A 13,446-nucleotide genomic window follows, 5' to 3' on the forward strand; every position below is an offset into this window, starting at 1 on the left:
TCTATGAAGTGGGAATGGTAATACCTACCTTCTTCGGATTGTTGTGAGGATTAAGTGAGAAGATGAATGAGCACACAGCGTGGTACACCACAAATGCTCAACCAACAGCAGCGATGACAGTATAGGCAACTACCACTGGAAAGAATTTGAACATGTCCCAATTCGAATTTTGATTCCTAATCAAGATCTAGTGAATTTAAGTAGCAGAAAAGAAGATTAAGAGTTCCTTTCCACAGCTTTATTAAGTTTTTATATTCACCTGGCTGTTGTCAAAAGTGACTTGATCATTCAAGAGATATGGGGACATTTGGCTTCTGGTTTGTGTGAGAGCTTTTCTTTCCCCATCAGCTCAACAGTCAGTCCCCAGATCTAGAGATGGAGAGCTTGGGACAAGGTCAGAATGAAACATCACCAGTCAATCTGCTCAACAGGTAACTCTTGCAGCAATCCTTAAGGAATGGGGTACAGGGTCTCTTCATGTTTCCATGGTAAAGTCCATACCTGCTGCTTCATGGAATAAGCAAAGCCCATGTTGTGTGACGGTGGCAACACTTTCAGACTTGGATCCTGCACATTCTGATGTGTAAATTCCATGACAGGGCAAAAGCATGCCACTCCACACTAATGCTGCCCTCTCACTAAATTAAACCTTGGAAAAATAAGATGTGGCTTGGCTTTAAAACTCAGTGAACTATCTTTATGGTACAGTTGGTTTCCACAGCTGTAAACACAAAGATCTATGGTTTCTGCCTACCCAGGATAGTCTTGTCTCTAGACAATTTCTTGATGATGCAAATGTTCTGTAACTAAATAGTGGTGATGATGGCACAACACTGTGAATGTACCAAATGTCACTGATTTGTACATATTTAATATGAATTAAATGTTAAAATGGTGAATTATATTTATGTATGTTTTACCATAATAAAATATGCATTGGAAGATGCATTTTTTGTGACCCTGAGTTGTAACTGTATTTTTCTTTGTGACATGTATATATCACCTACCACATAGTAAGCCCTGATGTTTGAATGCATATATGTACATCTGCTTTTTGCAAATCTCAGGTCTGAGTGTTCCACTCTGTAGCATTTGGGTATCACCTAGGAATATGTGATTTATTGACATCCCTGCTTTGGGTGGGATTGAGAACTGTATTGACTGCATGAGCACATATATTTCCTTATAAAACTCTTTGGCTTTAGCACATATTTGCCTACTGTAGAAAATTCTCCTACCCACAGAGCAGGCTGGGAATGGAATGTGTGTCTGCCTTCTCCAAAGGCATCGTATGGCTTTCTTAATGGATGGCAAACAGGAGAGAGAAAGGGGTTCTTAAAGAGTACAACTGAACCAGTTCCTGAGATTCTTCTTTCAGCCAGCTCAGCCTCCTATCACAGGACTCAAGACTCTCAGTTCTTCTAGACAAAGTCAATATTGTTCTTTTATAAAGCAAAGATTATGAAAGGTGTCAGGTCTTTAAAACCTATACAAGCACAAAGTACAAAGGAGAAAGGGGTAGCTGGGAAAAACTCATGAAAGAGACAGTATCTGCCGGAAGTCCTTGAGGCAGAGGATGTTGAATACCTCCAAAAGAAAGGCTTCAATAAAAGCCAAGGAAGCTTCACACTGGTCAAGACTGGCCCTGGCAAACAGGGAAGGATGGCCTTGAACACTGTGATGGAGGAAAATGCTCCCTGGACGATTTTTTTCCTCACTCCAGGCAGCATATTTCAGCTGCTCTTGCTATACCATATCTTTCCAGAAATACGAAGGCTTGTGAAAGATAAGCAAGCCTATGATGGCCACTGTGACAAGGACCAGGGAGAATAGAACCATGAGGAAGACATAGGTGGAGTGGGAGAGAGGTGTGGACAATGGTTGCTCAGCTGGGATCATGTTGGTCAGGTTCAGCATGTAGCCCAAAGTCCAGCCGGCGTCGCTGCCCTGGATCTGCAAACAGTGGGGAAAGTCTGTTGTTTGTGGTTGGAGGAGTTAGAGGAGTTATCACCTAGGGCTTAGAATTATTGGATCATGCATTGGAAGAGTTCAAACAATATAAATCACTGGCTGGGCACAGTGGCTAATGCCTGTAATCTCAGCACTTTGGGAGGCCGAGGAGGGAGGATCACTTGAGACCAGGAGTTTGAGACTAGCCTGGGCAACATAGTGAGACCCTGTCTCTCCAAAAAATAAAATTAGCTGGGCATGGTGGAACATGTCTGTAGTCTCAGCTATTTAGGAGCCTGGGTGGGGAGGATCACTTAATCCCAGGAGTCTGAGGCTTCAGTGAGCTGTGATCATACCACTGCACTCCAGCCTGGGTGACAGGGTGAGACCATGTCTCTTAAAAAAAATGTATATACACACACACATACATCATGACTACCTCGTGTGTCAGTCCTAAATTTGACATAGGTATAATCTTTCAAACAAAAAAACTGCTGGAATTAAAGGAAGTCTGGTATATTATAACAAGGAAAAGATTTAAGTTTGAATTAGCAAGATCAGCACTGACAAGAGTGTAAGGACACTGTTATCCTCAGTCCTGCCACAGCCCTCTGTCTCAATGCTTTGTTTTGCTTGAAATCACCATATTTAATACAGGGGGTAAAATGTTTTCCCCACTAGTGAGCATGGGCTTAAAAAGGTAGAGACACACTGCTCCGGGTATTTTTGGTCAAGCATGAGTCGCTCAGCTGGGTTCTCTATTCCTGGATACCTGCAGGTGGCGCTATGGTAAAGCACAGCATTGAGTTTGCTTCTTCCGGACTCACGCTAAGCCTGGCTTCTAAACAATGGTCTCATCATTCACAGCCACTCAGTCCCCTTCTTCACACAGAGCTTTCAGATTGGTCAACCTTGAAGTAATAACCAACAAGGATGATGAAACCATGATCATACTTTCCCAGCTTACGGAAGGGGCCTTTCAGGGGGCTGCTGAAGTCAGCACACAGAGTCACTGTAGCTGCTGAAATGCTGTTACTTTAATATATCTCATTTTGTGTTTTGTTTTGTAAGGAATTAAGTCACTGTTATGTGGGAAGTTGCAACTGAAAATGCAAGTAGCTGTCCTTAGAGAGGATGCTCACAGTGGGCCAACAGACCCAGGAGGGCTTGACACAGAATGCCAGGGTTTGAAGCAGAATGGCAGAACAGGACATCAAGCCAAAGCTACACTAGGCTGACTCCCCTCTCTTTCTGAAGCCCCAAACTGCTTCAGTCACTACCACCAAACCCCAACCTCCCCCCAGCCCAATAGGTCCCCAAATTACCTTGCCAATGAAATGGATGTGCTCCCAGGAATCAGCTGTGAAATGATAGCCTTGCAGAAGGAGGGAGAGAATGTAGGTACCAGAAAAGCAGTATTCACTCAGGTACTTCTCCTTTACTCCAGCGTAAGATGTTTTTATCTAGAAGTGAAGTGAGGGAGAGATCAGACTCGTACAATAGGCACCTCTCTGTGGCCTTCTTTTTCTCTGCTAGCCCTGATGAAGAGAGGGGAAAGCCCCAACTCCAGTGCACCTGAAGGTTGGCCTCTTCCAGAGGGCTTTGCGGGTGGTGCTGCACTCCTTCAGTGGGAGCAGGGTTTTATAGTTTAGGGTCTCTTAAGGAAGCTTTTCCTGCACAGGCCTCTATGAGATAATAATAGGTCCTCCAGGAAAAAAGTAGTTCCTGTGGTATAGTAGGTTCTGAAACACTAAATTTCACTGAAACACTAAATTTCAGTACCTCTGTTCATCCCCTAGACTTTGTTTAATCTGAGTTTTCTATATGCTCTTGACCAGAGCCTTTGGCCTACAGCCATAAAAAGCCTTACCACTCACTTTAGTCCCTGGACTGGCAGCATCAGCATCACTTGGGAGCTGGTTAGTCCTCACCCTAAAACTACCAATTCAGAGTCTGCATTCCACTATGATTCCCAGGTGATTCATTGCACAGTAAAGTTTGAGAAACACAGCTCTGGACACAGTTTAGGCAGCATTTTGCTGAGGACTGCTAGCACTGCCAACATCTCACCTTCTATCTTCTGTCTTAATGTCTTTTTTTGCATCTGAGTCATGCAAAGTGGTTGTTTCCTTGAGTCCTTCCTATGTTTACTCATCCTACTCCCTACTAAAAATATTAAGAGCTGCTTGCCATCCCTTGCCCTTACCTAGCCTAGCTGTTGTGAATATACACCCAGATACCCACAGCCTGCTCTGAAACTCTCCTGCCCCCAATGTGAGGACAACAGGCCAGGACCTCTCTAGCCTGGACTTCTGTTTGCTGCCCCATTCCTCAGCCCTTCAGATAGGCATTCCCTCCTGGACACCCTTGGCAGAGAGAGAACATTTGTTATGCATGCATCATGCACCATCCGGAACTATGCCAGATGTTTTATATGTAGTATCTCCTGGATGCCTAAACCACACCCCTCTTTTCCCAGATTTCTCTCCCTTCTGTGGGTCCTAACCCATATGCAAATCCTAACTGCTGGCTGGGGTCTGTTTCTCACTTGGTTCCTGCCTGTCCCCAGTTTCTGGAAGGGTAAGTCCATAACTAGACTGCCTTGTCTTGCTCTGATGAAATTCTTAGAATGACCCAGCTTGGAGCTTGTCTTTTCAGCACAGTTCTGGAAATTATCCTTTGATTGATTCCTCTGCATGTGACATCCTCTTGAGACCGTGGTGTGGACATCAGTTGGCATTGCCTGTCCAGGTTCCTACCCCTTCCTTTCAGTCACTGCATTCTGCTTTCCCTTTGTGAAAAGACCTCCTCCCCTATCGAAGTAGTCTTCGGCCTGTCAATTGAAGGATGCCTATGCGACACAAAATCCCAAGAATCTACTTAGGTCCAACTTGAAAGTGCTGAGCCCCTGTAGGTCCTTGAAGGCTGGCCTATCCCTTGTAGGGGGCTGGGAGATGCCATTTTGGCCTAATTTCCCTGAATTCTTTGATACTCCTATTCCCCTCCTCCTTCTGGAAAGCTGTACATTGGCTATGCAGTCTGGCCTCCTGAAGGTTATGATAGTAGCCAAAAATATAGAAGCCAAAAAGGCGTCACCTTCTTCATCAATCCAGAATTGATCATGCTCATGCCTGTGGATGGATCGCTATGTGTTCTCCAAATTGGGAGGGGAAGTCTACTCTCCTCTCTCCTCTCTCTCCCACCTTCCCCTCTCTCTTCTCTCCTTTCTATTCCCAGGGCAGTGGAACATGACGAGGTTCTCTTCCCTTCATGAATATCCTCTTTCTGCCCTCCACATAAAGGGGCATTGACGATCTTCAAGAATAGGATGCCTTTCCCTAGAAAGGCTAAATATTCATGAGGATGAATGTGAGGATCCAGAGTGCACTGAAATATAACTGGTCATCAGTACACATAGAATCTGATCACATTGTTCACTTGGGCTGACCAGATCTTGGATGACCAGATTTTCAGAGTAGAAAATTGGCTGTGTTCTGGCTGCTGAAAGATTCTACTAGCCCTCTAATGAAGCTTCCAGAAGACAACCATGGAGTCTCCCTTCCACTCACTCTCCTAGTTTCTCCACTTCAGAGACCCAATGACTTCAGGCACCTGACTGAGCATCAGCAGGCATGGTTTGCATTTTATTTCCCTTGCCAAAGCAGGGGAAGGCAGCATGGGGAAGGATATGCATAAAGCACAGAAAGCAAATGTACACCGTCAACACATAGTACATGCTTAAACATTGTTAATTATCTCTCTACCAAACGTTTTTAGGAGGAACATTCCCAAACACAAGCCATATTGGAGTAGCAGTCCATGATGAAGTTAGGAGGGAAAGAAGAAAGTCACCTTCTAACAATGTACTTGACAAAACTATGCTTTCTACCTGGGTGGACGATGCAGCTTGGGAAAGTGAACCCTGGGTCATAACATCCACCTGAATGCTCTAGGCTCTGGGTGAAGACAGGGGTCTAACCCTGCAACCCCTTCCCCAAATGCTTCAGGAATTCTCCCAAATGCAGGCCCTTCTTAGCTTACTTCCAGGTCCTCTGAACAATTCCCCACATGACTTACCTGAGCAGAACTACAGGTCTAAATATAAGCATTCCCAGCCTAACATAATCTTATGAAGTAAAAAATGAGATGTGGATAAGAGAGGAAACCTGACAGAACTTTTTTTTTTTTTAATTTTAATTTTTGAGATGGAGTCTTGCTCTGTCGCCCAGGCTGGAGTACAGTGGCACAATCTCGGCTCACTGCAAGCTCCACCTCCCAGGTTCACGCCATTCTCCTGCCTCAGCCTCCCGAGCAGCTGGGACTACAGGTGCCCGCCACCACGCCCGGCTAATTTTTTTGTATTTTTAGTAGAGACGGGGTTTCACCATGTTAGCCAGGATGAGAACTTTTAATCTAAACCAGAAGTAATTTTTTTTCAAAGAGCAGCCTAAATCTGCTTCCTCAGCAGCCTTCCTCAGTAGGCCTGGTCTCAAATTGCCTCCACTCTAACATGCTTATCTTCCTCCACAGATCACTGCCAGATGCAAAAAACCACCGCTAAGCATTTTGTAAAGTGCTGAGACATATTTGAGCAACTTTTGATGAAGGCCCTGACCACATTTCTTTCATGTTCTAGACAAAATACCTGGAGAGAATGGCAAGCTTCCAGGCTCTTGCTCAGCCTTTCTTCCCCCTTGTCAGTGCAGTCAGGGATAAGCATCTATTTTTAATTAATAGTATTTCTTAAGAATGAAAACACCATTCACTTTTGCAACGGTCAACTTAAATACAGCTGCTGTTCTGAGCTATGTCTTTTATAATCAGAGTGGATTCCATACCTCTCATCCCTGGATTTTCAGCTTGTGGTACTGGATGTTGAATGGCTCAGTGCCTCTGATAAGAAAAAAATTGTGCTTCAAGTTTATGAATAAGTAGGAGATATCTTGGACGTGGGAAATGGAGAAGATTTTACCACAATCGTGTCTGTGGCAGACTCTGCAAATTGCCTGCTTTCTTGCTAACAGAATTCTGATTTGGGGACTGAAGGAGGGGAGTGGGCCACAATGTGCCCAGCTCAAGGCAGTGGCTCATGATAGGTCTAAGCTCTAAGCCGGTCACAAAATTCTGCACCTGGTTTTCCCAGTCAATCCTGGCCATTGAGATATAAGGGGAAGACTGCTGAGTCTGGGATAGCTTTTGCTTTCCTGTAAAAAGGAACAGATGTATCTGGTTCTATCCCTTTTCTGACCTTTCTGAACATGGCTGTGATGCCTGAAGCCACGTCCACCATCTTGTGTCCATGAAGAAACAAGCACAACAGCAGAGCTGAAGAAGCAATGGCTGAGATAGAGCAGAGCTGCTGACCCCATGCCAGCAGCTGCCTACTGCCAGACTTTGTATTAGGTGAGAAAAAAAATAAGATCTTATTTAAGCCACTGGATGTCAAGTTATCAAGGAATGCTGATAAATTCATTCCTGAGTCCACCATCTGGTCTTCTCTAACACATTTGCTGGATCTTGTTCAAACCAGCAGGAGTTTCAGAGCAGACTCACATCCTCTGCATCAGCGAGGGCAGAGGGCACTCATGCTGTTAGAGCTGCTGTGCCTAGTCACTTACCTCCTCCCAAGGCTGAGAGCAGAACTTTTTCATCATTTCAGTCACCTTTTCCTGAGAGACTTTCTCTGATGTCAAGTTTAAAAACTTCATCACAAAGTAAAAAGCTGAAAATGCCTACAAGAGAAAATCGCAGTTTTAGGCTGTGTTCCACACAGAGGGATGCCAACTTGCTCTCCTAAAGGCCACATCCCTTGTGCAGGTGCCTGGAAAGCTCTGCTGAGTAAATTAACACACAAAGTGATATTGCAGGCCCAAGAGCTGTTTCCTTCCTGGAAGAGGAGCCACTTTGCTGCTGACACACATTTCTAAGCCACCTGGCAGTTACTTTTCTCCATTAATTGTAATAGAAGAGTCAGGGAGAAAGAAAAATGGGGAAAGAGAATAAGAAAAGAGAGAGAAAGAGGTTGCAAAAATCCCATTTAAAAATACTGTGTACTACATATGAATGTTTAATAAATATAAAAAACTGGAAAATTTTATACAACGCTATTGAGTTATCGCTGAGTAGCAAAATTGGTTTTTTCCCCTTGTGCTTATTTTTTGCCTATTTTCTATAATGAATATGTACTGCTTTCCTTTAAAAAAATCCATCTTTATTCAACAAATATTTATTGCAGGTCTACTATGGGCTAGGTACTATTTTAGACACAACTGAAATTTTTTAAAAATCATTATTATCATCAAACATAAGAACTATAAAAAAGTTAAAAGTTCAAATCAGTAAAACAAAAAAATTCTATTAAAATGACCTCTAAATTCTACTACTTAGTGACAACTGCTATTAAATATAGTATAGAGGCTTCTAGCATTTTTCTTATTCTATGATACATATATAATGTTTATTATACTTCATACCACCCTATAACTGCCTTTTATACTCTTTTAATAGAGCATAATTTAAAGGGGAAAAAATAATTGAGCAGAGCTTGCTGGATGAGGCAATTCAAACCCCAACTCTAGTGCTTTTCCTCTTTCCTACCCAAAAAGGTGCCAGTTTTTTGTGGGAAATCATGTTGGATATTAAAGGAGCACATCATTTGTTCATTCAGCAAACACACTGAGCTCTGTCTGCTAGACACTGTGCTGAGTCATAGTTTACTGGGATTATTTGAGGGGGGCATAAAGTTTTCCCCGTGGCAAACATGGTTAGATTGGGGATTATAATTTGCCTTCTGTAAAATTACTTAACTAGAAGTGAATGTAGAAACAAAATGTGATTCCCAAAGTGTAATTCGCATAGGCAAAGAAACAGAGTTTTGGTAGGCAAAGAAACAGGAGGTAGCAGAGATCCCATTGGGGGCTCACTGTGACTCAGAGATGAGGAAAAATATCCTCCACCAGGCAATTTCCTGCTGCAAACAGGCCGTGTGCTTCAGTTCCAACTGACATAAACCCAATGCCAGCTTCTTAAAAGTTGCATTTTTCAATATTCTTATACATATATATCTAATAACATAAGTGTGAGCATATTAGTCCTTTTTAATACATTTTGTTTTTTTGGCTTGATTTTTTTCTTCCACTTTCAGTCCTAACAGGAGTTCATACTAACAACTTAATATGAAGCCTCCCATTTTTCCCATGCTCCTATAATCATTTACAAACACACACATATAAAGGGTTTGTTTTAGAAATGAAATTTTAAACAGATTCTTCATCTTGCTTTTCTTAACAATCCTTTATAGAAATTCCTCCAAGTCCGCTGGGGCCACCCTAATGGCCACATAAGAGTCTACGGTGTAGATGTATCTTAATTTATTCAACAACTCTCTATTGGTAGATATTCTCCTGATATCCAGCAATTTCTCCTATGAGGAATGGTATAAATACATTTAGCCTCTGAACTGGTATGATCATTCCTCTAGGAAGTCGAGCTCTGCAGAAACTGGAGAGCCTCCATATGCCCTGAAATCAGGAATTCCGGCACTTCCATTATCATTGTATCCCAGGTGCAGAAAAAGATCGTGGTATGGTCCTATTTCTGCCCTCTTAACCCAAGCCACTATCATCTCGTGTGGACACTGCAATGGCCTCTTAATTAGTCTCCACATTAGCTTTCTGGTTCTAGTCCAACCCGTCCTGCAAACAGCAGTCACAGGAATCTTTTAACAACAAATCTGATCATATCACTCCCCTGCTTAAAACCTTTGGTGGCTCCTAATTATACTTAGAATAAAAATCAAATCCTACAAGGTCTCTGAAAACCAGGCATGTTCTAGCCCTGCCCCTATGCCCACCATACCCAGCCACCCTGGCTTTAAATCCCGGCCAAGCCTTTTTACTCCCCTAGAGCCTGTACACTTGCTATTCCCTCTGCTGGAATTCCCTGGACTTCCACATCCCCTCCTCAGAGGGGTCTCTAGGACCCTCTGTTATCTGCTTTCACAGGACTGTCTCTTTCTTTTTTTGAGATGGAGTCTTGCTCTGTCGCCCAGGCTGGAGTGCAGCGGCACGATCTCAGCTCACTGCAAGCTCCGCGTCCGGATTCACGCCATTCTCCTACCTCCTCCCAAGTAGCTGGGATTACAGGCGCCCACCACCACGCCCGGCTAATTTGTATTTTTAGTAGAGACGGGGTTTCACCGCGTTAGCCAGGATGGTCTCGATCTCCTGACCTTGTGATCCGCCTGCCTCGGCCTCCCAAAGTGCTGGGATTACAGGTGTGAGCCACTGCACGTGGCCCCAGCAGTTCCTTTTGATTTGCAGCAGTCTGATTTGCCTTTGTGTTTCTGGTCTCATGTCTGCCTGCTTTCTAGAATGCCAGCTCTGTGATGACAGGCACGGAATCTCCCTTGTTCTTGGTTGAATCTGCCCTCACTAACATGGCACTTGGCATATGTGAGTGCTCTGTACATAAGTGGCAGAAAACTGCTCTCTCTCTAGTTCCTAAGGCACAACAATCTCTGTTAAATCTGGATAAATTTATATATGCTTGGATTTGCATAGCTAATGCCTGGAAAAGTTCTTCCTGTTTATTACAACTATTCCTCATTTTTCCTCTAGTGAACTGATGGTGGGGCGAGAGGGGGAGGAGACCTTTTAGTTTTTACTTTAAGCTTTTTGTACAGTTTTATTTTTTTTATAATGAGCATGTAATAAAGCAATAATAAATATTTCTGTAAATTGTTACATTTCAATAGACTTTCTGAAATTAATCCTAGAGCTTATTCTATTAGCAAAAGTCTCAATGAGGTAAGCATCTAGAAATTCTCTTGCTTTTGCTAAGTAGTGACATTTGCTTTATAAAGTAAGTCCAAATTATAAAAAACAGATCAACAAACAAAAAATTTCTATGAGGTAGATTTAGCAACATATTGAGCCTTCAGTAGGATACACAGCGATCAAGTCAGCAGGGCCTCCTGGTCCATGCCACCTCCAACCCCCCAAGACACTACATGCCATGGGCTCTTGAAAAATTTCCCATGACCTTCAGAAGCCTCCCTCTGGCATCTCAGAATCTTGCTCTTATTTATTTCTCAACACATGAAGTTTCCCTACTCATTTCTTTTCCTTCAAAATAGAAATGTCTTTAAAATGCTGGCTTATTCAAAAGAAACACGTTTATTATACAGAATTTAAATGATACAAGTTAAAAATGGAAGTCTTTCCTTAATCTAACCATCCTCTAGAGATGTACACTTTTTAACAATTTACTGTTTAATATCTATAGCAAATAGATATGTAATAGAAAATAGTGAATACATATTTATATAATTATATATGTGTATATGTATATATATAACCTAAATATGATGATACTAGACAAAATTTTTTATAATACTGCTTTGTTTTACTTAATACATCATGTGTCCTTGCTGCAAATGCCATGATTTCATTCCTTTTTATGGCTGAGTAGTATTCCATAGTGTGTGTACATAAATGTATATATATATGTGTACATGTATATATATATGTGTACATATATATGTGTACATATATATGTGTACACATATATGTGTACACATATATGTGTACACATATATATATACATTTTCTTTGTCCACTTGTTAATTGATGGGCATTTGGACTGGTTCCATATTTTTGCAATTGTGAATTGTGTTGCTGTGAACATGTGTGTGCAAGTGTCTTTTTCATATAATGACTTATTTTCCTCTGGGTAGATATCCAGTAGTGGGATTGCTGGATTAAATAGTAGTTCTACTTTTAGTTCCTTAAGGAGTCTCTATACTGTTTTCCATAGTGGTTGTACTGGTTTACATTCCCACCAGCAGTGCAAAAGTGTTCCCTTTACACCACACTCATGCCAACATCTATTATTTTTTGATTTTTAAATTATGGCCATTCTTGCAGGAGAGTAAGGTAGTGTCTCACTGTGGTTTTAATTTGCATTTCCCTGATAATTAGTGATGTTGAGCATTTTTTCATGTTTGTTGGACATTTGTATATCTTCTTTTAAGAATGGTCTAGCGAAATGAATGAATTGAAGCAAGAAGAGAAGTTTAGAGAAAAAAGAATAAAAAGAAACAAACAAAGCCTCCAAGAAATATGGGACTATGTGAAAAGACCAAATATATGTCTGACTGGTGTACCTGAAAGTGACGGGGAGAATGGAACCAAGTTGGAAAACACTCTGCAGGATATTATCCAGGAGAACTTCCCCAATCTAGCAAGGCAGGCTAACATTCAAATTCAGGAAATACAGAGAACACCACAAAGATACTCCTCGAGAAGAGCAACTCCAAGACACATAATTGTCAGATTCACCAAAGTTGAAATGAAGGAAAAAATGTTAAGGGCAGCCAGAGAGAAAGGTCAAGTTACCCACAAAGGGAAGCCCATCAGACTAACAGCTGATCTCTTGGCAGAAACTCTACAAGCCAGAAGAGAGTGGGGGCCAATATTCAACATTCTTAAAGAAAAGAATTTTCAACCCAGAATTTCAGATCCAGCCAAACTAATCTTCATAAGTGAAGGATAAATAAAATCCTTTACAGACAAGCAAATGCTGAGAGATTTTGTCACCACCAGGCCTGCCCTACAAGAGCTCCTGAAGGAAGCACTAAACATGGAAAGGAACAACTGGTACCAGCCACTGCAAAAACATGCCAAATTGTAAAGACCATCAAGGCTAGGAAGAAACTGCATCAACTGACAAGCAAAATAACCAGCTAACATCATAATGACAGGATCAAATTCACACATAACAATATTAACTTTAAATGTAAATGGGCTAAATGCTCCAATTAAAAGACACAGACTGGCAAACTGGATAAAGAGTCAAGACCCATCAGTGTGCTGTATTCAGGAAACCCATCTCACGTGCAGAGACACACATAGGCTCAAAATAAAGGGATGGAGAAAGATCTACCAAGCAAATGGAAAACAAAAAAAGGCAGAGGTTGCAATCCTACTCTCTGATAAAACAGACTTTAAACCAACAAAGATCAAAAGAGACAAAGAAGGCCATTACATAATGGTAAAAGGGATCAATTCAACAAGAAGAGCTAACTATCCTAAATATATATGCAACCAATACAGGAGCACCCAGATTCATAAAGCCAGTCCTTAGAGACCTACAAAGAGACTTAGACTCCCACACAATAATAATGGGAGACTTTAACACCCCACTGTCAACATTGGACAGATCAACGAGACAGAAAGTTAACAAGGATATCCAGGAATTGAATTCAGCTCTGCACCAAGCGGACCTAATAGACATCTACAGAACTCTCCACCCCAAATCAACAGAATATACATTCTTTTCAGAACCACACCACACCTATACCAAAATTGACCACATTGTTGGAAGTAAAGCACTCCTCAACAAATGAAAAAGAACAGAAATTATGACAAACTGTCTCTCAGACCACAGTGCAATCAAACTAGACTCAGGATTAAGAAACTCACTCAAAACTGCTCA

General features: G+C 41.8%; 1 protein-coding gene across 2 annotated transcripts in view; it reads right to left on the reverse strand.

The window, feature by feature from the left end:
- Positions 1–216: 216 nt before the first annotated feature.
- The window catches only part of ENTPD1 (ectonucleoside triphosphate diphosphohydrolase 1), a 116,420-nt gene continuing 103,190 nt past the window's right edge, over positions 217–13,446 (reverse strand). For both annotated transcript variants that reach the window (XM_030809161.1, XM_030809165.1), the window contains 3 exons: positions 7,569–7,682; positions 3,276–3,413; positions 217–1,953 (listed from right to left, as the gene is read on the reverse strand). In XM_030809161.1, the coding sequence (XP_030665021.1) occupies positions 1,747–1,953; positions 3,276–3,413; positions 7,569–7,682 (459 nt within the window). In that variant the 3' untranslated portion in view covers positions 217–1,746. The remainder of the gene's footprint in view (positions 1,954–3,275; positions 3,414–7,568; positions 7,683–13,446) is intronic.

The sequence above is a fragment of the Nomascus leucogenys genome, chromosome 3, assembly GCF_006542625.1.
Source record: "Nomascus leucogenys isolate Asia chromosome 3, Asia_NLE_v1, whole genome shotgun sequence".
Lineage (NCBI taxonomy): Eukaryota > Metazoa > Chordata > Mammalia > Primates > Hylobatidae > Nomascus > Nomascus leucogenys.